The sequence below is a fragment of the Taudactylus pleione genome, unplaced genomic scaffold (genome assembly GCF_031769625.1).
Source record: "Taudactylus pleione unplaced genomic scaffold, aTauple2 ptg001016l, whole genome shotgun sequence".
In the NCBI taxonomy this organism is placed as follows: domain Eukaryota; kingdom Metazoa; phylum Chordata; class Amphibia; order Anura; family Myobatrachidae; genus Taudactylus; species Taudactylus pleione.
The window spans coordinates 35,616-62,339 of NW_028285417.1; the positions used below are offsets into that span (position 1 = coordinate 35,616).

The 26,724-nt window shown below is 47.6% G+C and overlaps 1 protein-coding gene across 1 annotated transcript in view; it reads left to right on the forward strand.

Moving 5' to 3' along the window:
- UVRAG (UV radiation resistance associated) overlaps nt 1-26,724 on the forward strand; it is a gene marked incomplete at its 5' end in the record, with an annotated part of 68,956 nt that overhangs the window by 33,527 nt on the left and 8,705 nt on the right. The window contains 3 exons of the mRNA XM_088461092.1: nt 1,515-1,575; nt 3,731-3,896; nt 13,353-13,431. Of these exons, the coding sequence (XP_088317218.1) occupies nt 1,515-1,575; nt 3,731-3,896; nt 13,353-13,431 (306 nt within the window). The remainder of the gene's footprint in view (nt 1-1,514; nt 1,576-3,730; nt 3,897-13,352; nt 13,432-26,724) is intronic.

The following is a 26,724-nucleotide window of genomic DNA, read 5'->3' on the forward strand; positions in this document are numbered from 1 at the left end:
CTGTATATAGACTATACTGCTGCTCGCTAAAGCTGTATATAGACTATACTGCTGCTCGCTAAAGCTGTATATAGACTATACCTGCTGCTCGCTAAAGCTGTATATAGACTATACCTGCTGCTCGCTAAAGCTGTATATAGACTATACCTGCTGCTCGCTAAAGCTGTATATAGACTATACCTGCTGCTCGCTAAACCTATGTGCAGACTATACTGCTGCTCGCTAAAGCTGTATATACACTATACCTGCTGCTCGCTAAAGCTGTATATAGACTATACCTGCTGCTCGCTAAAGCTATGTGCAGACTATATCTGCTGCTTGCTAAAGCTGTATATAGACTATACCTGCAGCTTGCTAAAGCTGTATATAGACTATATTTGCTGCTTGCTAAAGCTGTATATAGAGACTTTACCTGCTGCTCGCTAAAGCTGTATATAGACTATACCTGCTGCTCGCTAAAGCTATGTGCAGACTATACTGCTGCTCGCTAAAGCTGTATATAGACTATACCTGCTGCTCGCTAAAGCTGTATATAGACTATACTGCTGCTCGCTAAAGCTGTATATAGACTATACTGCTGCTCCCTAAAGCTGTATATAGACTATACTGCTGCTTGCTAAAGCTATGTGCAGACTATACTGCTGCTCGCTAAAGCTGTATATAGACTATACTGCTGCTCGCTAAAGCTATGTGCAGACTATATCTGCTGCTTGCTAAAGCTGTATATAGACTATACCTGCAGCTTGCTAAAGCTGTATATAGACTATATTTGCTGCTGGCTAAAGCTGTATATAGAGACTTTACCTGCTGCTCGCTAAAGCTGTATATAGACTATACTACTGCTCGCTAAACCTATGTGCAGACTATACTGCTGCTCGCTAAAGCTGTATATAGACTATACCTGCTGCTCGCTAAAGCTATGTGCAGACTATACTGCTGCTCGCTAAAGCTGTATATAGACTATACTGCTGCTCGCTAAAGCTGTATATAGACTATACCTGCTGCTCGCTAAAGCTGTATATAGACTATACTGCTGCTCGCTAAAGCTGTATATAGACTATACTGCTGCTCGCTAAAGCTGTATATAGACTATACTGCTGCTCGCTAAAGCTGTATATAGACTATACCTGCTGCTCGCTAAAGCTGTATATAGACTATACTGCTGCTTGCTAAAGCTATGTGCAGACTATACTGCTGCTCGCTAAAGCTGTATATAGACTATACTGCTGCTCGCTAAAGCTATGTGCAGACTATACCTGCTGAGATAGTTCCCGTCTAGTCTGTTTCCCTCTTACAGAGGCTCATCAGTGCAGGATATGGTTTTCTGCCCAGTCTGTGAAGGACCATAGAGTGTCTTTCAGAAACATTGTAAAGAGTATAGACATGGTATATACACTCTAGGGTTAATGCTCCTATTGCGGAGTAGTCACGTGTTTGCTTGGCTTTACTGTAACTTAAATTACAGGCATTTGTGCGGATCCTTATGTTGTTGTAACTCATTACTTTCTTCACAGCACGACCAAAAGGATTATTTTATATGTGGCGTGAAACTACCAAATTCGGAGGATTTTCAAGGTACTTTTAGATCTTTGAGTCGTCCTGTGTGACACGCGCGTCCCCTAGTTTTGCATAAAGATGTCGGGTGTGAATTGCTGTCATATGTAAAGAGAGAGAGAGATTTATTATGCTTTTAGTGAATGGTCACCAGATGCCCATTCAAGATGGCGTATTCAAGAAATGTCATTTTTTCCAGTGACATTAGGCATCATCGTGTTATGGCGTTCTCGGTGCATTACTATAACAGCTGCTTTCTTCCGCGTGATCCCTTATACTAACGTGTAGTGAGCCAGTAACATGTAATACATCTTACAGCGGCCATGAGCCGTGTAGTGTAATCTAGCACGTTTTATGTGTTTTTGTTAGGACTTTAAAAAGCTATCAGCACTTTATTTGTGTTATTTTAGTCAGGTTCTGAAGCCTCCGCCATGCATTCTGCGCCAATTCTCTGTGCCTTTTATAAATGAATTACATGGTTTGAATCGGTCAAACAGTCCGTCGCGGAGTCAGGCATCCAGTGCACGCCATGTTATACCACCAATGTCCCTACGGTTGAAGGTCCAATGAATAAAGATTGTAGCCCTGGCCCTGCCAAATCCCAGCCTTAGCGGGCACTTATACTGACATCTGCAGGGGTGATCCAAAGGAGATTGGGGTACACTGTGCCGCGTTAATTATTCATAAATGTGAGGTACTGTGCCGCTTTAATTATTCATAAATGTGAGGTACTATGCTGCATTAATCATAAATGTGAGGTACTGTGCCACATTAATTCATAAATGTGAGGTACTATGCCACATTAATTATAAATGTGAGGTACTATGCCACATTAATTATAAATGTGAGGTACTATGCTGCATTAATCATAAATGTGAGGTACTGTGCCGCATTAATCATAAATGTGAGGTACTGTGCCGCATTAATTCATAAATGTGAGGTACTATGCTGCATTAATCATAAATGTGAGGTACTGTGCCACATTAATTATTCATAAATGTGAGGTACTATGCTGCATTAATAATTTCTAAGTGTGAGGTACTGTCGCATTAATCATAAATATGAGGTACTGTCGCATTAATTATTCATAAATGTGAGGTATTATGCTGCGTTAATTCATAAATATGAGGCACTGTGCCGCTTTAATTAATATGAGGCACTGTGCCACATTAATTCCTAAATGTGAGGTACTGTGCCGCATTAATAATTCATAAATGGGAGGTACTATGCTGCATTAATCATAAATGTGAGGTACTGTGCCACATTAATTCATAAATGTGAGGTACTGTGCCGCTTTAATTATTCATAAATGTGAGGTACTATGCTGCATTAATCATAAATGTGAGGTACTGTGCCACATTAATTATAAATGTGAGGTACTATGCTGCATTAATCATAAATGGGAGGTACTGTGCCGCATTAATCATAAATGTGAGGTACTGTGCCGCATTAATTCATAAATGTGAGGTACTATGCTGCATTAATCATAAATGTGAGGTACTGTGCCACATTAATTATTCATAAATGTGAGGTACTATGCTGCATTAATAATTTATAAGTGTGAGGTACTGTCGCATTAATCATAAATATGAGGTACTGTCGCATTAATTATTCATAAATGTGAGGTATTATGCTGCGTTAATTCATAAATATGAGGCACTGTGCCGCTTTAATTAATATGAGGCACTGTGCCACATTAATTCCTAAATGTGAGGTACTGTGCCGCATTAATAATTCATAAATGGGAGGTACTGTGCCACATTAATTCATAAATGGGAGGTACTGTGCCGCATTAATTATTCATAAATGGGAGGTACTGTGCCGCATTAATAAATGGGAGGTACTGTGCCACATTAATTATCCATAAATGGGAGGTACTATGCCGCATTAATTGATAAATGGGAGGTACTGCGCAGCATTAATTGGACTTTAGTGGGATAAGTTACAATACATAAATACATTTGGGTGAAGTTGGGCATTAGGGGGAATGAGGGTGTATAGTGATGATCTGGAGATCCCCATCCTGGGACGTTGGCCTCTGCCCTGCGTACAGAATAGCGAGGGGATAACCTGAGATCCGCAGACACGTTATGTACATTACCACGTATCGTCCTGTAGTACGTGTGTTAGTAAGCGTGGCAGCATTTTGCTTGATGCGTGCTTGGTTTGCTTACAGCTAAAGATGACGGCAGTGTGGCGGCAGCGCTGGGATACACCGCTCACCTCGTCTCCATGATCTCCTTCTTCCTGCAAGTGCCCTTACGGTATCCCATCCTCCACAAGGGCTCCAGGTCTGCAATCAAAGACAACATCAACGACAAGCTCACGGAGAAGGAGCGAGAGTGAGTAGGAACCGGTGTCGCAGACCGTCCTTCTGTCAGACACGAGAGAGTGTTACCAGGGCGTTCCTTTTACCCCAGTGGAAGTGACCGCACTATTGTGTCCCTGTTAGTAACATGTGACGTTCCATTCCAAGGGGTCAATTTAATAAGACGCGAAGGGGGGGGGGGGGGGGGGGAGTTGTCGTTGTAATGGCGTGTAAACACCACCAAAGGCAGCGCAATTTGCAGCCTGATCTCGCCCCAGACTCATGGATACTTGTACGCTGTCCCTATGGTTGGCTGCACTTTCTCGCGGCTGCGGGTAATTGCCATCGAATCGACCCCCAGTGTTTTCATTTTTATTGATATAACTTTTTGGCACTGCGCATGCTGGTAATGGCTTCCTTATGAGAGAGGGTTTCACGCTAGATAAAGATACTCTGTAATCTTATTACTGGTTGGTAAATATTCTGTCACGTGATAAATGTATTCATATTCTCCCTTTTTCATACAGACAATTCCACTTCTGGTTTTATAATTGGGATTTCTCAGACCTATTCTGTAAGTGGGTAAATAGACTGGCCTGTCCATATAGCCGAGATGGGGATTGTGATGGCAAGGTTCATAGTTCTATGCCATGCGCTTTCATCCACTGCATTAACTCTTCAGATTATAACACCTATACACAGGCTCCCAGTCATGTGTCACACGCAGACCTGGTCTGTGCTGAGAGGCTTATGACATGCCTGAGATTGACAGGAGAGCCGTGGAAGACCTAAAAGATTATTGGGAAGAGAAGACAAACCATGGCAACTGTCGTGGTAGAGTCCATCATTTAGTACAGTCCTATAAGGAGAGTTTAGTTTTACAGTTGTCATTTAGGACAGAGGTTCCCAAACTCTGTCCTCAATTGTTTTTAGTGCGCTCGATCTAAAGTGACGGAAGATCGTACGGCGCTATTCAATTGATGCCAATCTTCGCGTCGATCGCGCCCAAAAGACCGATCGGGTTTAGACTCTTAAAACAGCTACACCCAACCAAAGTGCTGGGCGCGATCGCTATAAGAACTTAGACTGATCAGCCTGCAGACAGCGCCACTCGCTAATTAGTGGTACTAGAGAGCCCGGGCAGCGCAGCGATACGGTCCGAGACTTCTTGTCTTCTGCAAGATTTGAAGAGAGGGGAAAAAAGCAAATGTGGGAATTAAATGTCCATTTGTTTTCTTAGATCCTCTACCCATCCTACATAAAGTACATATATTTGCTGTCCCTATATTGCATTTCTTTTGGGCGCCACGTGTAGTTACTGCAGAACCTCTGTGACCATGAACACAGACCTTGTTTCAGTTCACTGGGTTTAACCCATGACAGCCTGGTGATGGGCGAAGTGCCGCCTATCTGTAGGTAATCGGTATAGGCATAAGCAGTATCCCAGCTGCCTCTTCTGAGCTCCCCAGGGCTCCAATGTGGCGCTTTGCCTCCTTGATCCTCCCAGAGGGCAGTGCAACTCCTGCTTTCCGTCTAAACTTCTGTGGTGTGGCGCTGCTCTGTAGTTACAAGCTAGCGCCAGATAGTGTCTTGCTGTCGCTGCGCTGATCAGGGGCCCAGGGCGCCTCCAATGTACAGGCAGTTATGGCGGGAACTTCCGGCACCACAGCTCTCTGGTATTCATGATTCGGAACTGCAGCAATGACAGATATACTTTAGGCCTCACCAAGTGTTTTCATTTTATCTTTTGCATAGGCTAAAACATTTCATGCATTACATATAGACGCACTGCTGACTGTTAATGCCTGGTACACAATTTGCTGTTTTAAGCATGTCCTATGATATTACATGTGCATGGGATCTGTCCAAAGCAAGTAAAGAGTATTTTCATAGCGCCCATCAGATACCCTAAAATGAGCAGAGGCCTATTGCACGTAAGCTTGCTCACTGATGTGGCAGAATAACAGCTCTAGGTTCCATATGCAGCCTCTAGAACAGTGGTGTCAAACTTGAGCCCTTCAGCTTTTATGGGACTCCATATCCCAGCATGCCCTGTCACAGTTTTAGCTTGCCCTAATAGCAAAACTGTGGCACTGCATGCTGGGATGTGTAGTCCCACTGCAGCTGGAGGGCCCGAGTTTGACACCACTGCTCTAGAATGTTGCACATCTCAGTTTCTTCCCATTTGCAGAAAGGACGCTTTAGAGAAGACATGGCTGAAGGCTGGAAAGCTAACTGTTCTGCCACTTTAATCCGCCTGCTAGTAAACGTGCTTCAATTTGCTATTCCCACATATCGTGTTCACTCTCGCCCATCCATCCCTCCCTTTAAAAATTGTAAAAAAAATAAATAAATAAAAAAATTACCGAAAATGAAGCGCGTCTGCCAAACTATGGAAATTGCCTCAGTTTCAATGATTTGATAATGGCTTTAATATGTTGGGATTTCGGTGATGTTTTCGTAGTCCAACACTTTGTCAAATTAAAACGCGGAGGGAAGCAGCTGGAAATATGGAAAAGGTTGAGATTTATAGGGTTCTCGTCTTGTGCTAAAGGTTCCTGAAACACCTTTTACAGTCGTTTAAAACAAGCCCGGGCTGTGAGGACTTTGCAGGCACAGCATTTATATAGCAATTTGGTGAGCTGTCAGTCATTTATAGCCCCGTATATTCCCAAAATCCAAGTGAAGTTTCGGGAAATTCCTCTCAATACGCAACAAAAAATTAATTCAATATAAAACAATATGGACACAGATGTGTTGGGTGAATAAAAGCGTATATACAATTTTTAAAATTTCTATTTAAAAATGCTTTTATTTGCAGTGGATTAAATGTCATGTAAGTTTAACGCAGTAAAAGGCAATCAGCACGCAAGCAGAAAAAAAAATTGTGTGTATATATATATATATATATATATATATGACAATGCAAGATAATTTGTTTATTTGAAGAGGGCACCGACTATTACACCTTGTGTTTGGAATAGTGCTGAGTATTTGTGTATATATATAATAAATGACAAGGCGCCTCCTAGTGCAATAAAGTGCAAACGTCACCAGTGTGAGCAGAGTAAAATTTATAAGTGACCCCGTACCATATGGATAAAGTAAATAGACTTATCTCAAAGTTTCACATAGGTCCACACGAAGTCATGCACAGTATGGTTTTTCATACGTTTAATAGAACTCCCAAAACACATACAAGATAAAAACATATGAAGTGCGAGATGGTTTTTCAAATTGAGAACACAATAATGTACATAAATGCCTGTATAACATAGGGAGAAAAAAGCAGCTTATCTGAGGAATATTGATCAGCAAGTATACCCAACGCGTTTCGTCTGGATGGAACGATGTCTCATCTCCTAGACTTCCTCAGGGGTAATGAATAACCTTTTCCACAAGAGCAGATATATATAAGACTCCTTATTAGCATAATTCAGGGCTTGACAAATTTTTGTAAAATCTAGGAGCCATCTTAAAAGTTTAGCATCCAGATCGCCCATTACCAAAATATATGAAAGCTTGTATAGACCACCATACATGCCCTTTCAGAGCCCCTCAAACTAGTAGTAAGCCCCCAGTAGTAAATCCCCTTGTATTGGTGCCCGCAGTAGTAAGCACCCTGTAATCGTGCCGCGCGCACACAAAAAAAACAGGATACTTACCTTAAGCCCGTTCCTGCGTCTGCTGCTGTCCACCGCTCTTCGGAACTATGGGAGAGACGTCATTCCCATAGTGCCTGCGGGGGGAGTCGGACGCTGGAGCTCAGGAGTGAGCTCTGACTGCTGCAGCGGGCGCCCGGTAAATGGATCTTACCGGCGGCGGGGGGGGGGGGGGGAGCTTGGAAAACTCTGTTGCCAGGCGTGAAATCTTAGTCGCCCTGGCATAATTAATTGGCTATTGGATAAACGTATGAAAAACCATACTGTGCATGACTTCGTGTGGACCTATGTGAACTTTGTGATCAGCCTATTTACTTTATCCATATGGCACGGGTTCACTTATATATATTACTCCGCTCACACTGGTGACATTTGCACTAGGAGGCCCCTTTGTCATTTATGGTATGTCAGATTGGAGGAGGTGGTGTGTATCCAGACAAGGAACTCGGCTGTCCTCTGTTTAAATTTTCTTATGCACTTACATATTTGTTTGGATATTGTTGGACACTTTTTTGTGAACTTTTTTGGACCTTTTTTTTGGATTTTTTTGAATTCACTGTACTTGCGTTGTATACACTGTTTCAGCGCTAATTGTTTTTATTTTTATTTATAGATATAGATATATATATAGATATGTATATATGCATGCATGCAGCCGTGTAGCGTTGTCTTTTTGCTAGTGGATAATACGCGAGCATGTGTATTTCATCAACAGAGAAAAATCTTTCACTAAAAAGGATTAATTATTCTGCAAATTGCTGGCTATGTATAGAGTCTGTCTGTAAAAGCCCTGTGATATTAAAACCATTATGTTTTGTTTGGCTCTTAGTTGAGGAGTTTTTTTTTTTCTCCTCTTTAGTACAAATATCTGGAGGAGCCAATGAGACTTTTGCGTATTGACAACGTTCCAGAACATGTTAGCTCCTATTTCTGGAGAATCGCAGAACTAGGTCGTTTTAATATTGCGGCTTTCTCCATGTTGCGATAGAGCTGGTGTGACCGTGATGTCGCCTCGCTTTACCTGAACAAAAAAACATTTTAGAAGTAGCTTAAATTCTTTTTATTCTGCACCTAATTTTGGGAAGAGCTGTAAAGATCCCAGTTTGAAGCATTAGTGACAATGGGGTCTATTTACTAAGCAGTGTTAGGAGACAGAGCGAAAAGTGATAAGGTGCCAGCCAATCAGCTCCCAACTGTCATCTCATAGGCTGTGTTTGAAAAATGACAGTTGGGAGCTGATTGGCTGGCACCTTATCACTTTTCAATCCGCTCCCAACTGTCATTTTTCAAACACAGCCTGTGAGATGACAGGAGCTGATTGGCTGGTACCTTATCACTTTTCACTCTGTCTCCTAACACTGCTTAGTAAATAGACCTCTGAATAACATGGGAAGCCGAGGGTATTCAGCTTTCAGTGTTTGCACAGAGCACTTGCGACCAGTCAAGAACTGGGAAACATCTCATGAACACCGGGGTTTGCTATTTCAGGGGGTGAAGGGTCATGGAGACTTTTTTTTTAAAGCATTACATAATCACACTTCTGTACACCCAAGCTTACGCAAAGAGGCTTTTATTCTGGAGGACCTTGTTTGGAGATGATGAAAATCTGCATTCTGTAGAGAATAGTTTACTCCTGTGACCTAATCCTGAGATGGACAATTATCTGGCACATACGGATTCAAAATAAGAGATATATAATGTGTATTGTTCAAACCACAACAAGCAATTAGTAATGGAAAAGGTTATTTTAATACTCCTCCGCCAGTGTGCACCAGTTTTTTATTTTTTTTTTATTTTAAGATCCTGAAGTGCGTGACCCATTATCGAGGATATCTGGGCCAATTTCCGTCGCAGTGTACCAAAAAATACATTTGTTAAAGAGCCTGGGAGAGTGTTAACTCCTCTACGGCGAATCGCGCACTCCCAGTCTTGGCGCCCAGAAACAGGGAATTAAGTGATACCGCGCATGCGGCGGTCTGGACAGAAGGGAGTAACTATAGCATAATCAGACTAAAAAAAACAAAACTTTAGTATATTTTTTGAGTGCACAATCTGTGGCTGACAGCCAGGGACAGTGCTGTGTACTCTAGTGACAGCCGGAGCTGCCGAAATCTTTACGTGCAGCCGTTGGAACGGTGGGTGTCACTGAACTCTCTGAATTTCAGGCTCATGATCGGCGCCCTATCTAGGTATAGCGGCACCGATAATGATGTTTTTTTTTTAGACTTGGCCAGCATTAAGCCTCAACGAAGAACTTTGTTTTCAGCGGGCACTTTACCCACTGGCATTAGATTGTTTCTTACTGCGATTGCCTCTTAACGAAAGGATGTCTAAGATCTACACTCATCCTGCAAAAGCGTTTTATACAGTTTTTCATTTGCACAAAGGTTGTCTAAAGACTGCATGAATTCTTTTTCTTTGTTTAAATATTTTGTGAGACTCTGGTTCCTGTGTCTGATTTTGCCAGATACAATAAAGTAGCGGTATGTTCCTCCAATCTCCAAAATGTAAATTTCCCATATCAAGGACCTGTTCAGTCCATAGCAAAGTGGCTGATTTCCGCCTGTATTCAGAGTCAGTCATTGCTATAATCACACCATTGCCATCATCTCTGTCCTTTGCCTGACATCACTGGCTCTCTGTGTATGGCCGCCTCTGAATAGCCACAGTTGTCCTAAGTGCGAACCCCCCGTTGCTGCCCGAATACACCCATTTAGCTACAAAAGGAGATCTGTCTGACTTCAGTGTTACTCAGGTGCCCCCGAGCGCATGTGCTGTGCGTAATAACATGAGGTGCCTCTGCTTTTACCTGCCATTCTGAATCGTGCCCGAAATGTGCAAAAGAGGTCTCCTAAATGGTTTGGGTACGGGATGCCGATGGGCAGAATACCTACAGCGGCATCCCTATAGTAGGAATCCTTACAGAATTCGGTAAGTAACCTTAACCCACTCTTTTCCCGCAGCCTGACCTTAAACCCCCCCACAACCTAACCCTCCCCTCCCGCAATCTAACCCAAACCCCCCCTAGTGCCTAACCCTCACCTCTAACACTTACCCTAACCCACCTTTCCTGCAGCCTAATTCTCCCCCTCCTGCTGCCTAATCCTAACCCTTACCCTAACCCTCGCCTCTATCCCTTACCCTAACCCTCGCCTCTATCCCTTACCCTAACCCTCGCCTCTATACCTAACCCTCGCCTCTATCCCTTACCCTAACCCTCGCCTCTATCCCTTACCCTAACCCTCGCCTCTATCCCTTACCCTAACCCTCGCCTCTATCCCTTACCCCAACCCTCCCCTCTAGCCCTTACCCTAACCCTCCCCTCTAGCCCTTACCCTCTCCTCTAGCCCTTACCCTCCCCTCTAGCCCTTACCCTAACCCTCCCCTCTAGCCCTTACCCTAACCCTCCCCTCTAGCCCTTACCCTAACCCTCCCCTCTAGCCCTTAACCTAACCCTCCCCTCTAGCCCTTACCCTAACCCTCCCCTCTAGCCCTTACCCTAACCCTCCCCTCTAGCCCTTACCCTAGCCCTCCCCTCCTTTACCCTAGCCCTAACCCGCCCCCTCTCGCAGCCTAGCCCTAACCCGCCCCCTCTCGCAGCCTAGCCCTAACCCGCCCCCTCTCGCAGCCTAGCCCTAACCCGCCCCCTCTCGCAGCCTAGCCCTAACCCGCCCCCTCTCGCAGCCTAGCCCTAACCCGCCCCCTCTCGCAGCCTAGCCCTAACCCGCCCCCTCTCGCAGCCTAGCCCTAACCCGCCCCCTCTCGCAGCCTAGCCCTAACCCGCCCCCTCTCGCAGCCTAGCCCTAACCCGCCCCCTCTCGCAGCCTAGCCCTAACCCGCCCCCTCTCGCAGCCTAGCCCTAACCCGCCCCCTCTCGCAGCCTAGCCCTAACCCGCCCCCTCTCGCAGCCTAGCCCTAACCCGCCCCCTCTCGCAGCCTAGCCCTAACCCGCCCCCTCTCGCAGCCTAGCCCTAACCCGCCCCCTCTCGCAGCCTAGCCCTAACCCGCCCCCTCTCGCAGCCTAGCCCTAACCCGCCCCCTCACGCAGCCTAGCCCTAACCCGCCCCCTCTCGCAGCCTAGCCCTAACCCGCCCCCTCTCGCAGCCTAGCCCTAACCCGCCCCCTCTCGCAGCCTAGCCCTAACCCGCCCCCTCTCGCAGCCTAGCCCTAACCCGCCCCCTCTCGCAGCCTAGCCCTAACCCGCCCCCTCTCGCAGCCTAGCCCTAACCCGCCCCCTCTCGCAGCCTAGCCCTAACCCGCCCCCTCTCGCAGCCTAGCCCTAACCCGCCCCCTCTCGCAGCCTAGCCCTAACCCGCCCCCTCTCGCAGCCTAGCCCTAACCCGCCCCCTCTCGCAGCCTAGCCCTAACCCGCCCCCTCTCGCAGCCTAGCCCTAACCCGCCCCCTCTCGCAGCCTAGCCCTAACCCGCCCCCTCTCGCAGCCTAGCCCTAACCCGCCCCCTCTCGCAGCCTAGCCCTAACCCGCCCCCTCTCGCAGCCTAGCCCTAACCCGCCCCCTCTCGCAGCCTAGCCCTAACCCGCCCCCTCTCGCAGCCTAGCCCTAACCCGCCCCCTCCTTCATCCTGGGATACTGAAGCCAGGATTCCAACTGCTGTCAAGATTCCTGCTCTGGGATTCTGAATACCGCTATCCTAACAGTCAGGATCCCCACCTACATGATGATTTGGACAGAATAAAAATGTGATTATTTTCAATGTATTTTTTTTCCTGGTAGAGCCAGCCAATATAGGCAGCAGCTTCCCATCTGCGCTAGAATTGAGCCCATGAAATCACCATGTCTCTGCGATTAGACTAGTTCCTAGCGATTTTTAACTAGGAACACGTCTGCTTCATCTGTGTGAGAAGGTGTCGGGCATACATGAGGATGCAATACATACCCCGCATCTGAAGGGGTTAATGATGTACTGCATTAGTCACTGTGTAAAGGTAAAAAACGCAGACACACTAAAACGTAATAGCCTGGCAGCCTGTAGCGATCTGGCCGAGCAGACAATAGGACATGTCCATCATCTTTTTGATATAGCAAACCTTGAAAGGCTTTTGACATTAATAGGCTTTAGCATTGCCGCAATTGAACAAGATATTTTGTGTTATTAAATGTTTTATATCCTGGTAGGCTGGCAAATCGCTGATTTCTTAAGAAATAAAGGATTTAAGCCACATGTTTCGTGCAAAATGAAATCCAGCTGAGAGCATTTATGTTTGTGCGAAGCGATTGTTTGCTTTTAAGCGAGGGCTGCTTGACGGACAGGTGGCGCAGAGAACGCCGCGGTGATTACTACTTTCTGGGCGTATTAAAGTAGACTCCCTTGGAGAGCGGCCACCATTCACTCCGGTTTGTAAATCACCCGGTTTCACTGTACAGATCTTTAGAACTTGGAAATACTTAGACATGTAAAGAACAATCCATGTAGCACTGCTCCTTTACAGCTTAACAAGCCTAACGTTATCTGGCTCGTATTCCCTGACTGTAGGCTGAGCATCGGTGTTCACACATAAGTTAGGGGGGTTTTCCACCTTCAGGCACCGTAGGCCGTTTTTACCTGAAACTTTAAGAAAAGTAATTTTTGGTCGCTGGCTTCTGAATGTGTGCAGAAGGTCAGTCTCCCATTTCCTGCATGTAATATCCAGAGGTAAAGTCATTCCTTTGCTTTTCACCACAGCCTTTATGTCGTGAATGTTATAAGGAGCCTATTGCATTATGGATGTAGCCGTGATTTAATTACCTTTTAACTGATATGTGGCGAGTGATCTTTTAAGCACATTTCAATGATATCTAGACTGACTTTTGTTTTAATTTTCTTTCCAGGTTTCCTTTGTACCCCAAAGGAGGTGAAAAGCTGCAATTTGACTATGGAGTCTACCTTCTCAACAAGAACATTGCCCAGGTTTGTGATTGCTGCTGTAACAGTTATGTTTTTAAGTCTCATATACTGTATATACACTACCGTTTGGGGTCACCCAGACAATTTCACGTTTTACATGAAAACTGACTTTTATTTAGCAAATGAGTTGTAAACTGAATAGAACTTATAGTCAAGACATTGGCAAGGTTAGAAATAATGATTTTTATTTGAAATAATTTTGTCCTTCAAACTTTGCTCTCGGCAAAGAATGCTCCTTTTGCAGCAATTACAGCATTGCAGATCTTTGGCATTCTAGCTGTTAATTTGTTGAGGTAATCTGAAGAAATTTCACCCCACGCTTCCTGATGACCTCCCACAAGTTGGATTGGCTTGATGGGCACTTCTTGCGTTCCATACGGTCAAGCTGCTCCCACAACAGCTCAATGGGGTTGAGATCTGGTGACTGCGATGGCCACCCCATTACAGACAGAATACCAGCTTCCTGCTTCTTCCCTAAATAGTTCTTGCATAATTTGGAGGTGTGCTTTGGGTCATTGTCCTGTTGGAGGAGGAAATTGCCTCCAATCAAGCTCTGTCCACAGGGTATGGCATGGTGTTGCAAAATGGAATGATCGTCTTCCTTATTCAAAATCCCTTTTACCTTGTACAAATCTCCCACTTTACCAGCACCAAAGCAGCCCCAGACCATCACATTACCTCCACCATGCTTGACAGATGGTGTCAGACACACTTCCAGCATCTTTTCACTTGTTCTGCGTCTCACAAATGTTCTTCTGTGTGATCCAAACACCTCAAACTTCGATTCATCTGTCCATAACACTTTTTTCCAATCTTCCTCTGTCCAATGTCTGTGTTCTTTTGCCCATATTAATCTTTTCCTTTTATTGGCCACTCTCAGATATGGATTTTTCTTTGTCACTCTGCCTAGAAGACCAGCATCCCGGAGTCGCCTCTTTACTGTAGACGTTGACACTGGTGTTTTGCGGGTACCATTTAATGAAGCTGCCAGTTGAGGACTTGTGAGGCGTCTATTTCTCAAACTAGAGACTCTAATGTACTTGTCTTCTTGCACAGTTGTGCATGGGGGCCTCCCACTTCTTTCTACTCTGGTTACACCCATTGTAGGAAATGTTCAGTGTCTTGGCAATTCCTCGCATGGAATAGCCTTCATTTCTAAGAACAAGAATAGACTGTCGAGTTTCACATGAAAGTTCTCTTTTTCTGGCCATTTAGAGAGTATAATCAAACCCACAAATGTTATGCTCCAGATACTCAACTAGCTCAAAGGAAGGCCAGTTTTATAGCTTCTCTAACGAGCAAACCTGTTTTCAGTTGTGCTAGCATTGCACAAGGGTTTTCTAATCATCCATTAGTCTTCTAACGCGCTTGGCAAACACAATGTACCATTAGAATACTGGAGTGATCGTTGCTGGAAATGGGCCTCTATACACCTATATAGATATTCCTTTAAAAACCAGACGTTTGCAGCTAGTATAGTCATTTACCACATTAACAATGTGTAGAGTGTATTTCTGATTAATTTAATGTTATCTTCTTTGAAAAAAACAGTGCTTTTCTTTCAAAAATAAGGAAACTTCTAAGTGACCCCAAACTTTTGAACGGTAGTATGTATGTATGTGTGTATATATATATATATATATCTATCTATCTATCTATATATATATCTCAAAATAAAGAAGGCGGCACTCACCAAAAATCCATAAAGTCAAAGTTCTTTATAGGAATAAACTGACGTCACAAAAAAAAAACGGGTCGACGTTTCGGTCCATCCAGACCTTTGTCAAGACAGCCATGTCTTGGCAAAGGTCTGGATGGACCGAAACGTCGACCTGTTTTTTTTTTGTGACGTCAGTTTATTCCTATAAAGAACTTTGACTTTATGGATTTTTGGTGAGTGCCGCCTTCTTTATTTTGATTATATTGAGGGACCCACAGATGTGGACTCCCCATCTGTTGTGCACCCCGACTATTAGATATAACTTAAGATGTGAGTGCAGATTTTTTTCTGGAAAATATATATATAATGTGTTTTTTTATTAGATGGACGGTGTCCCACTTTGCGCACAGCTGTCCCATCAAGTCCATTTTATAATGATTCAATGATGTTTTGCAGCTCACTCCACAAATCCTTTTGCCAGAAGGATATCAGTAGCTAGAGATTGAATGAACCATGATAGCGCAGTCGTGAGAATAGTAATCAGATCAAACTTTACTTGTAATAATGCTCACGTACATCAAAGATAAAAACTGTATGTTTAACCCGGAAGGCTGTTTCCAACACTCAGTGGATCTCCATAGCTGCCGACGGATCTCAGGGATATCGCTGCCTCTGGACTCGGCAGATGACAGTACTTTGTCTCACGTTTCTTAGCCACACCCAACACGTTTCATCATCTACTTTGAAACGCGTCAATGACGAAACGCGTTGGAAGTGGCTAAGAAACGGGAGACAAAGTGATGTCCTCTGCCGAGTCCAGAAGCAGCGATATCACGGAGATCCTGTAAGTCGCGAGGTTGGGTCTCCATTGGTCGGACTTGTTCTTCTAGCACATCCCACAGATACTCGAGTCAGCTCTTTGAACTCTTTATCATGTAAGTCCAACCATTCCTGGACAATGTTTGCAGTGTGGCCAGGCGCATTATCCTGCTGAGATGCCACTGTCATCAGGGAATAACGTTGCTAGGAAGCGGTGTACTTGGTCTGCAGTACTGTTTAGGTAGATGGTATGGGATCGGTATGAAATACCGGGTTCAAATCCCGACGCCGGAAGACTGGCAACTGAAGATCCCGACAGGCAAGTATTTAAACTATAAATAACCTTCTCCCCCCTAACCGTCCCTTAGGGGTGCCTAACCCTAACCTCCTTCCTTAGTGCCTAACCCCCCCTGTAAGTGCCTAAGCCTAACCTGCCCTTCCCCGCAGCCTAAACTTAAGTCTCCCGGGGGGTGCCTAACAGTAACCCCCCCTTCCCCCAGCCTAAACCTAACCCTCCCAGGGGGGTGCCTAACCCTAAGTCCCCACCGGGTGCCCCTAAAACTCAACACCCCCCCCGACCCCCCCGCGGCTGTCCGCGCCCGCCGCCTGGCTTACCTTCGTTCGGTAGGCAGATGGTAGTCGGGCATTGGGCTCCCGGCGTAGGTAAAATGACAGGTGTCGGGATTTCGACGCCTGTCATTAGACCCCTGCCAGGATTAAACAGTCGGGAAGCCGGCGGACGGCATTGTGACCGTCTGCTTCCTGACTGTATCCGGATGGTACGTGTCAAAGTAATATCCACAAGAATGCCAGGACCAAGGCTTTCCAGCAATACATTGCCTAGAGCATCACACTGCCTGTGTCAGCTGCCTTCTTCCCATAGTGCATCTCTTCCCCAGGTAATGACGCACACGCGCCCGGATATGTCCACATGATGTGTACAGTAAACGTGATTCATCAGACCAGGCCTCCTCCTTCCATTGCTCTATGGTACAGTTCTGATGCTCTTGTGCCTTTTGTAGGCTCTATTGGTGGTGAGCAGGGGTCAGCATGGGCCCAGTCTTCGGCTACGCAGCCCCATACACAGCAAGCTGTGATGCACTGTGTGGACTGATGCCTTAGTGTTCACTTGGGTTGGTGATGGGACTAGTCACTAGGTACTCAGGGGTAACTTCTCCTTGAGTTACCATGCATTGGGTTGGTGATGGGACTAGTCAGTAGGTACTCGGGGGTAGCCTCTCCTTGAGTTACCATGCATTGGGTTGGTGATGGGACTAGTCAGTAGGTACTCGGGGGTAGCCTCTCCTTGAGTTACCATGCATTGGGTTGGTGATGGGACTAGTCAGTAGGTACTCGGGGGTAGCCTCTCCTTGAGTTACCATGCATTGGGTTGGTGATGGGACTAGTCACCAGTTGCTTATGGGTGACCCCTCCTTGAGTTACTCTGCATTGGATTGTTGATGGGACTAGGCACTAGGTGCTCAGGGGTAGCCTATCCTCGAGTTACTATGCATTGGATTGGTGATGGGACATGTCACCAAGCACTTTGGGGGTAACCTCTCCTTGAGTTACTGCGTATTGGATTGGTGATGGGACATGTCACCAGGCGCTTCGCAGTAAGCATTATTTGCATCTGTATGAATGTATTTTTGGCAGTTCCAAAGTTATTAAAACTCCGCTCTGAATTCACTTCACCAGAGCTACAGCCAAATTAACTCATGCAACCATTTAGAAACATGATCTTTAGATCCTTTTACCCTTATGATCTTTATATTCCACTACACTATGTTCCAGAGGTAGGAAACCCGTGTCTCTCCAGCTGCTGTGAAACGTGGCGCGTGGCTGGCAGGGTATGGTGAGACTTGCATCTGTCACTGGTGCTTGAGGTCTGATGAAATCTGTGCAATCCTCTTTTACATTCCTTTTGCTATAGGCGACATGCGGGTCTTCGGCTCTGGTGGAACTAAAAGTCCCAGCACAGCCCATCACTTAGACCTTCCAGGTCCAGAACAATCAGACAGTCACTAATTGCCTGTACCTGATCAGTTGCCCAATAACTGGGATTAGTCTGGTGGATTATACATTCTATATACAATTATGTGTGATGCTGGGAGTTTGTGTACTGTTTGTTGGAACTAAAACACAGTAATTAGAAATGTTAATTCTTTGATTCCTACCATATGTACTGTACAGTATGTTACCGTATGAATTACACTGATATCATTGCAGGGATCCTCTCTCGCTCTCTCCTTGTGCTGTTCAGTAACATGCAAATATCTCGACCTGAAATGTATTTTTTGCCGAGGACTTTTTTCACTTTGCTTTTCTCCCAGAAGACAAATTAAATACTGAATAGAAGCTAGAATTGCGACAGCCTTTGGAAGAGTTGTTGGGCTGTAAAATAGTCGGCGTAGACTGAATATTCTGTTTTACAGTCCTGTTAGAGAGACGGAACCGCAATTCGCATAAGTAACTTAAGAAAGCAGAAAAAGTGTTTTAACATACTATTTTAGTAGTAAGCATTCGGATTCAGTACATAAAATATATCCCTATTAAGCAATAAGTGTCAGTGCTGTATTGCCTCTTCCTCAGGCCTCTCTGTGTCCCAGGATATCTGTCTCCTTGTGGCAGTTGTCAGGTCACAAAATGTATTATTGTATTGAAGTCAGGACATCTAATCAATTACGGACTATGGGTTTTGCAAAGCGCAAATTGCAACACAAAAAAGGGAAATTTGAAGTATAATTGCATTGTGATTTGTGATTTATAGCTGATGGGTTAATAGTGTGTGTGGCCTCTAGTAAACTTTTTTTTTTTTAAGGAAATATTCAGTGTTATTGAACGGACTCAAAAATTACTTAATTGTGACTACATGAGAAGTAATATTCCATACCGCTTCAATATTGTAATGTCTGCCGCCATTTTTTCTTATTGTCCACGCCCCAATTACTTCATACCCCGAACACCGTCACGGTAGGTCACCCTCCCTGACCTTCTCCTCCTGTGCTCCGGTAGATACAGGGTTTGGGAAGGCACAGGGGAGAGCGTGATACTGTGAATTGAGTTCTCACTGTGTAATACTGTGATTACCATCCCCTGGAGCCTGAGACCACTCTCCCCCAATTTCATACGTCTCCCAGAAATTTCAGGTTGTAGGCAACTATACTCTGTACAGTGCACGGGAAGACACCGGCCTAGTCTGTGCTCAGTAACCTGTACTCTGTACAGTGCACGGGAAGACACCGGCCTAGTCTGTGCTCAGTAACCTGTACTCTGTACAGTGCACGGGAAGACACAGGCCTAGTCTGTGCTCAGTAACCTGTACTCTGTACAGTGCACGGGAAGACACAGGCCTGGTCTGTGCTCAGTAACCTGTACTCTGTACAGTGCACGGGAAGACACCGGCCTGGTCTGTGCTCAGTAACCTGTACTCTGTACAGTGCACGGGAAGACACCGGCCTAGTCTGTGCTCAGTAACCTGTACTCTGTACAGTGCACGGGAAGACACCGGCCTGGTCTGTGCTCAGTAACCTGTACTCTGTACAGTGCACGGGAAGACACCGGCCTAGTCTGTGCTCAGTAACCTGTACTCTGTACAGTGCACGGGAAGACACCGGCCTGGTCTGTGCTCAGTAACCTGTACTCTGTACAGTGCACGGGAAGACACCGGCCTGGTCTGTGCTCAGTAACCTGTACTCTGTACAGTGCACGGGAAGATACAGGCCTGGTCTGTGCTCAGTAACCTGTACTCTGTACAGTGCACGGGAAGACACCGGCCTGGTCTGTGCTCAGTAACCTGTACTCTGTACAGTGCACGGGAAGACACCGGCCTGGTCTGTGCTCAGTAACCTGTACTCTGTACAGTGCACGGGAAGACACCGGCCTGGTCTGTGCTCAGTAACCTGTACTCTGTACAGTGCACGGAAAGACACCGGCCTGGTCTGTGCTCAGTAACCTGTACTCTGTACAGTGCACGGAAAGACACCGGCCTAGTCTGTGCTCAGTAACCTGTACTCTGTACAGTGCACGGGAAGACACAGGCCTGGTCTGTGCTCAGTAACCTGTACTCTGTACAGTGCACGGGAAGACACCGGCCTAGTCTGTGCTCAGTAACCTGTACTCTGTACAGTGCACGGGAAGACACCGGCCTGGTCTGTGCTCAGTAACCTGTACAGTGCACGGGAAGACACCGGCCTGGTCTGTGCTCAGTAACCTGTACTCTGTACAGTGCACGGGAAGACACCGGCCTGGTCTGTACTCAGTAACCTGTACTCTGTACAGTGCACGGGAAGACACCGGCCTGGTCTGTGCTCAGTAACCTGTACTCTGTACAGTGTACGGGAAGACACCGGCCTGGTCTGTGCTCAGTAACCTGTACTCTGTACAGTGCACGGGAAGACACCGGCCTGGTCTGTGCTCAGTAACCTGTACTCTGTACAGTGCACGGGAAGACACCGGCCTGGTCTGTGCTCAGTAACCTGTACTCTGTACAGTGCACGGGAAGACACAGGCCTGGTCTGTGCTCAGTAACCTGTACTCTGTACAGTGCACGGGAAGACACCGGCCTGGTCTGTACTCGGTAACCTGTACTCTGTACAGTGCACGGGAAGACACCGGCCTGGTCTGTGCTCGGTAACCTGTACTCTGTACAGTGCACGGGAAGACACCGGCCTGGTCTGTGCTCGGTAACCTGTACTCTGTACAGTGCACGGGAAGACACCGGCCTGGTCTGTGCTCAGTAACCTGTACTCTGTACAGTGCACGGGAAGACACCGGCCTAGTCTGTGCTCAGTAACCTGTACAGTGCACGGGAAGACACCGGCCTGGTCTGTGCTCAGTAACCTGTACTCTGTACAGTGCACGGGAAGACACCGGCCTGGTCTGTGCTCAGTAACCTGTACTCTGTACAGTGCACGGGAAGACACCGGCCTGGTCTGTGCTCAGTAACCTGTACTCTGTACAGTGCATGGGAAGACACCGGCCTAGTCTGTGCTCAGTAACCTGTACTCTGTACAGTGCACGGGAAGACACCGGCCTGGTCTGTGCTCATTAACCTGTACTCAGCCAGCCAGGGCTTTCAAGTCTACTTCTGACTTTATAGCAATTGTCCCATGTCGCAATGTTTTGATCTAATGCGTACTTGATACGAGTGTAACCCCTGCATTACATGAGACAGATTAATGCACGTTTCATCCTCATCTACTCCATAACTTTTTATTGGCTCTAAGAATAGGGACTATTTGTTGTTATAAGACCGTAATAAAATGAGCCATCTCCCTGCATGTTGGCAGCACTCCCTTGTCATCATCTAGCTGTCTAATAAACTGCATCTGCTGGAGGATGGACGGGCTCTAATGCACTGTATAAATTCTATACTGTATTTCATCCTGTCGTCTGAGCGCTTGAAGGACGCGGGTTCCTGGCACACTTACACGCTCAGCTATAATACTGTCTACAAAGGTTCCTACATACTGTAATACTATCACTCTGATAGGACCTGTAATCCTCTCAGCCTATCCTCTTGTGTCTCTGTGGTCACTTTGTTTGGAAAGTACTTTTCACAGAACTAGTTACAGCAACCTATAAAAATATTGCCACTAAAACCTGTCTGCATGATAACATGGGAGTGATGTACTGGGGTTACTGATGGGAAATGCCCTCCCCGAATATTTGCGCACATCTGTTATAAATTAATAGTTGCTCTTTTATATTAATCTTCTTGTGTGTTGTATATTGTGGACCTTTGTCCTGGGATGGACATTGCACACCTGAGCCGTTACACTTGTGTGTTGTATGTTGTGGACCTTTGTCCTGGGATGGACATTGCACACCTGAGCCGTTACACTTGTGTATTGTATTTTGTGGACCTTTGTCCTGGGATGGACATTGCACACCTGAGCCGTTACACTTGTGTGTTGTATGTTGTGGACCTTTGTCCTGGGATGGACATTGCACACCTGAACCGTTACACTTGTGTGTTGTGTATTGTATGTTGTGGACCTTTGTCCTGGGATGGACATTGCACACCTGAGCCGTTACACTTGTGTGTTGTATATTGTGGACCTTTGCACACCTGAGCCGTTACACTTGTGTGTTGTATATTGTGGACCTTTGTCCTGGGATGGACATTGCACACCTGATCCGTTACACTTGTGTAGACTAGCTGTTACCATGGGTGATTGGTTTACCACTCTGGCGGTCTCCTAGGGCTGTAACTTCGGGAAGTAGTTTGCTTGTCGTCAATCAAAATGTCGACAAATGTTATTGGGACCCCGGAACATAGACACTGGGATGTCGGCAAGTGTGAAATGCTGCCGACACAGGGTTTTACAGCCTCCGGCAGTGTAACTGTCGACCTTTATGAATTGCCGTCACGTTCATAGTTGTACTGCCGGTGTGTGTGTGTGTGCGAAATCCCGGGGGGCCCGCCCAGCGCTCGGCAACATCCTGACTGTATAACTTCTGCCCCTCGCATCTTTCATTGAGTAACCTATACATTCATTATATTTTTCTAAAGGCACAATAATGTGACAACTGTTAAGGACGTTGATGAACATCACTTGGACGATAAATGAAACCAGCCGTCCCTATTTCTAGTTTGAATCTGGCCTCCTTTCTGAGGACGTCCTCTTGCTCCCACCTCTGAGATGTCCCCTGTGCCGCTCCCCACTTATGGATGCCCTTACCCCACATGATATTACTCTCCCTCAGGCTCCTTTAGTCCCTGCATTGACAGCTTCCTGTGCACCGGACCAGGGTCCTCCCTACTCTCTTACACCTGCCTCTCATAAACATAGGAAGTTATAAGAGGTTGGTGAATGTGTGTTTTGCATTACTTGTTACACAGAATGTCCGGCACAATGCTCCACAGTTTTGGGACGTTACAAGTAAAAGTGGACTATTTGCATTGTTTCTATACCGTTTGTAAAGCTTCAGTGTCGGGTCGTCTTTTTTCTTTTTATTTGTCCTTCTCGCTGTTGGAGTTCTGCTGACCCTGTCTCTTTATATTTGCATAGAGATGCTGCATAATAACGTATGTGTCCCCCTAGTGCCTAACCCCTAGCCCTCCCCCTAGTGCCTAACCCCTAGCCCTCCCCCTAGTGCCTAACCCCTAGCCCTCCCCCTAGTGCCTAACCCCTAGCCCTCCCCCTAGTGCCTAACCCCTAGCCCTCCCCCTAGTGCCTAACCCCTAGCCCTCCCCCTAGTGCCTAACCCCTAGCCCTCCCCCTAGTGCCTAACCCCTAGCCCTCCCCCTAGTGCCTAACCCCTAGCCCTCCCCCTAGTGCCTAACCCCTAGCCCTCCCCCTAGTGCCTAACCCCTAGCCCTCCCCCTAGTGCCTAACCCCTAGCCCTCCCCCTAGTGCCTAACCCCTAGCCCTCCCCCTAGTGCCTAACCCCTAGCCCTCCCCCTAGTGCCTAACCCCTAGTGCCTAACCCCTAGCCCTCCCCCTAGTGCCTAACCCCTAGCCCTCCCCCTAGTGCCTAACCCCTAGCCCTCCCCCTAGTGCCTAACCCCTAGCCCTCCCCCTAGTGCCTAACCCCTAGCCCTCCCCCTAGTGCCTAACCCCTAGCCCTCCCCCTAGTGCCTAACCCCTAGCCCTCCCCCTAGTGCCTAACCCCTAGCCCTCCCCCTAGTGCCTAACCCCTAGCCCTCCCCCTAGTGCCTAACCCCTAGCCCTCCCCCTAGTGCCTAACCCCTAGCCCTCCCCCTAGTGCCTAACCCCTAGCCCTCCCCCTAGTGCCTAACCCCTAGCCCTCCCCCTAGTGCCTAACCCCTAGCCCTCCCCCTAGTGCCTAACCCCTAGCCCTCCCCCTAGTGCCTAACCCCTAGCCCTCCCCCTAGTGCCTAACCCCTAGCCCTCCCCCTAGTGCCTAACCCCTAGCCCTTCCCCTAGTGCCTAACCCCTAGCCCTTCCCCTAGTGCCTAACCCCCCCCTTCCCCTAGTGCCTAACCCCCCCCTTCCCCTAGTGCCTAACCCCCCCCTTCCCCTAGTGCCTAACCCCCCCCTTCCCCTAGTGCCTAACCCCCCCCTTCCCCTAGTGCCTAACCCCCCCCCCTTCCCCGGTGCCTAACCCCCCCCTTCCCCGGTGCCTAACCCCCCCTTCCCCGGTGCCTAACCCCTAACCCCCCCTTCCCCGGTGCCTAACCCCCCTTCCCCGGTGCCTAACCCCTAACCCCCCCTTCCCTGGTGCCTAAACCTAACCTCCCCCTCCCCGAACTCTAACCCTGCCCCTAGTGCCTAACCCTGTCCCTCCCCCTAGTGCTTAACCACTAAGCCTAACCCCGAAATACTTACCTTTGGTATCCCGGCGGTTGGGATGTGCTTCTGATTGGCGTTGGGATTTCGACGCCGTTAATAGGAGTGTTGCCATCCAGACCGCTGGAATGCCAAGCACATACCTTGTGGATACATCTTCCCTCCTTCATATAGAGAGATCCTGCAGGACTTCCCAGGCTTAGGCCGCTGTGATATCGTCCTGTCCCACTTGACTTCTCCCGTGCCAAGAATAATATCTTCCCGTTCCTTCTGGTTTCTATATTTTCTGTTCTCTGTGTCTCCGGGAACCATTTATCAGTAAGAGGCTGAGGCCATTTGCAGCCTTTTCACAGATCTATTGTTTATAGAGGATACATGTTGCCAAGTCCTTCTCTTTCCCTCCTGATGTCCTGCATGTAACTCATTTATCTTTACAGAGGAAAAGCAATTCCTGACACATTAGATTATTACACAGAGATGGGAATTCCTTGGCCGGGATTACATGGCATACGGGTAACGGGTCACAGCCAGTTTGTTTAATCATGTCATTTCTTTTGTCTGCTGCACACTTTAAAAATAATGTTAAATACACCCCAATAAAAGGCAAAAAATAATCACTTGTCGCTTATTTTGTGCCCCCTGGATCTGCGGCTGTAGCTGCCCTATAGGGGAGGGGGGAACGACGTGTCATAGACAGGGGCTATTGGCTACATACACCTTCTTGGTGGCTGAGATTTGGTTGCCCGCTTTGCGCTCACACTTGCCTGCAAGACCCTGATCTTATTGGACTTGTCTAAGACTTAATCATAACAAGATAAATTAGAAACCGAGAAGGTGACTGATGGGATAAAAGGCGATTGCTAATGTATTTCTTAAATGATCCTCTCCTAATAGGAAAGAAGTGTTTATTTTTGTGTTCTTAATAAATGACTTCTTCTAAATACATAGGGGACATGCCTCTCTGTAAGAGCTCCGTGTCCGTCGCTCCTTGAAAATGAATGAATCTGTCATTGTTGAGGTTGTCCAGGATGTGGCCTACTGTGGCCGATAGGCCGATGTGGCCTACTGTGGCCGATAGGCCGATGTGGCCTACTGTGGCCGATAGGCCGATGTGGCCTACTGTGGCCGATAGGCCGATGTGGCCTACTGTGGCCGATAGGCCGATGTGGCCTACTGTGGCCGATAGGCCGATGTGGCCTACTGTGGCCGATAGGCCGATGTGGCCTACTGTGGCCGATAGGCCGATGTGGCCTACTGTGGCCGATAGGCCGATGTGGCCTACTGTGGCCGATAGGCCGATGTGGCCTACTGTGGCCGATAGGCCGATGTGGCCTACTGTGGCCGATAGGCCGATGTGGCCTACTGTGGCCGATAGGCCGATGTGGCCTACTGTGGCCGATAGGCCGATGTGGCCTACTGTGGCCGATAGGCCGATGTGGCCTACTGTGGCCGATAGGCCGATGTGGCCTACTGTGGCCGATAGGCCGATGTGGCCTACTGTGGCCGATAGGCCGATGTGGCCTACTGTGGCCGATAGGCCGATGTGGCCTACTGTGGCCGATAGGCCGATGTGGCCTACTGTGGCCGATAGGCCGATGTGGCCTACTGTGGCCGATAGGCCGATGTGGCCTACTGTGGCCGATAGGCCGATGTGGCCTACTGTGGCCGATAGGCCGATGTGGCCTACTGTGGCCGATAGGCCGATGTGGCCTACTGTGGCCGATAGGCCGATGTGGCCTGATGTGGCCTACTGTGGCCGATGTGGCCTGATGTGGCCTAGTGTGGCCGGTAGGCCGATGTGGCCTAGTGTGGCCGATAGGCCGATGTGGCCTGATGTGGCCGATAGGCCGATGTGGCCTGATGTGGCCTAGTGTGGCCGGTAGGCCGATTGACACGTAGCATTGTCGCTTTGCTTTATGGTCAAAATAAAAAAAAAAAGTATTGAACGCAAAATGCACAAAGTGAAGTGTGCAGGGGGGGTGCAGGTTTACCAGCTGTCTAGTTAGGCCGCAGAGCCGTTACTAGATTTTGATGAACCCACTTATGAAGGTCTTGCTCGTTTACAGGGTGTGGAGAGGACTAGTAGTGTGTGTATGTATGTATGTTTTAGTATATGTGTGTGTGTATGTATATATACAGGCACGTCTGGGCCCTCCCCCCCCAGGCACGGGTCTGGGCCCTCCCCCCCCAGGCACGGGTCTGGGCCCTCCCCCCCCAGGCACGGGTCTGGGCCCTCCCCCCCCCAGGCACGGGTCTGGGCCCTCCCCCCCCAGGCACGGGTCTGGGCCCTCCCCCCCCCAGGCACGGGTTCTGGGCCCTCGCCCCCCAGGCATGGGTTCTGGGCCCTCCAAACCCCCCCCTCCCCCCAGGCACGGGTTCTGGGCGCCTCCCCCCCCAGGCACGGGTTCTGGGCCCCCCCTACACAGGCACGGGTTCTGGGCCCTCCCCCCCCCAGGCGCTGTTCACATAATTGATGTGTTGGTTTCCAGCAATTTACGTCTTCTCAAGTGAAACGCTAGCAGCTAAGAACAACTTTTGTGTGAGTACTGTAGAAATGCA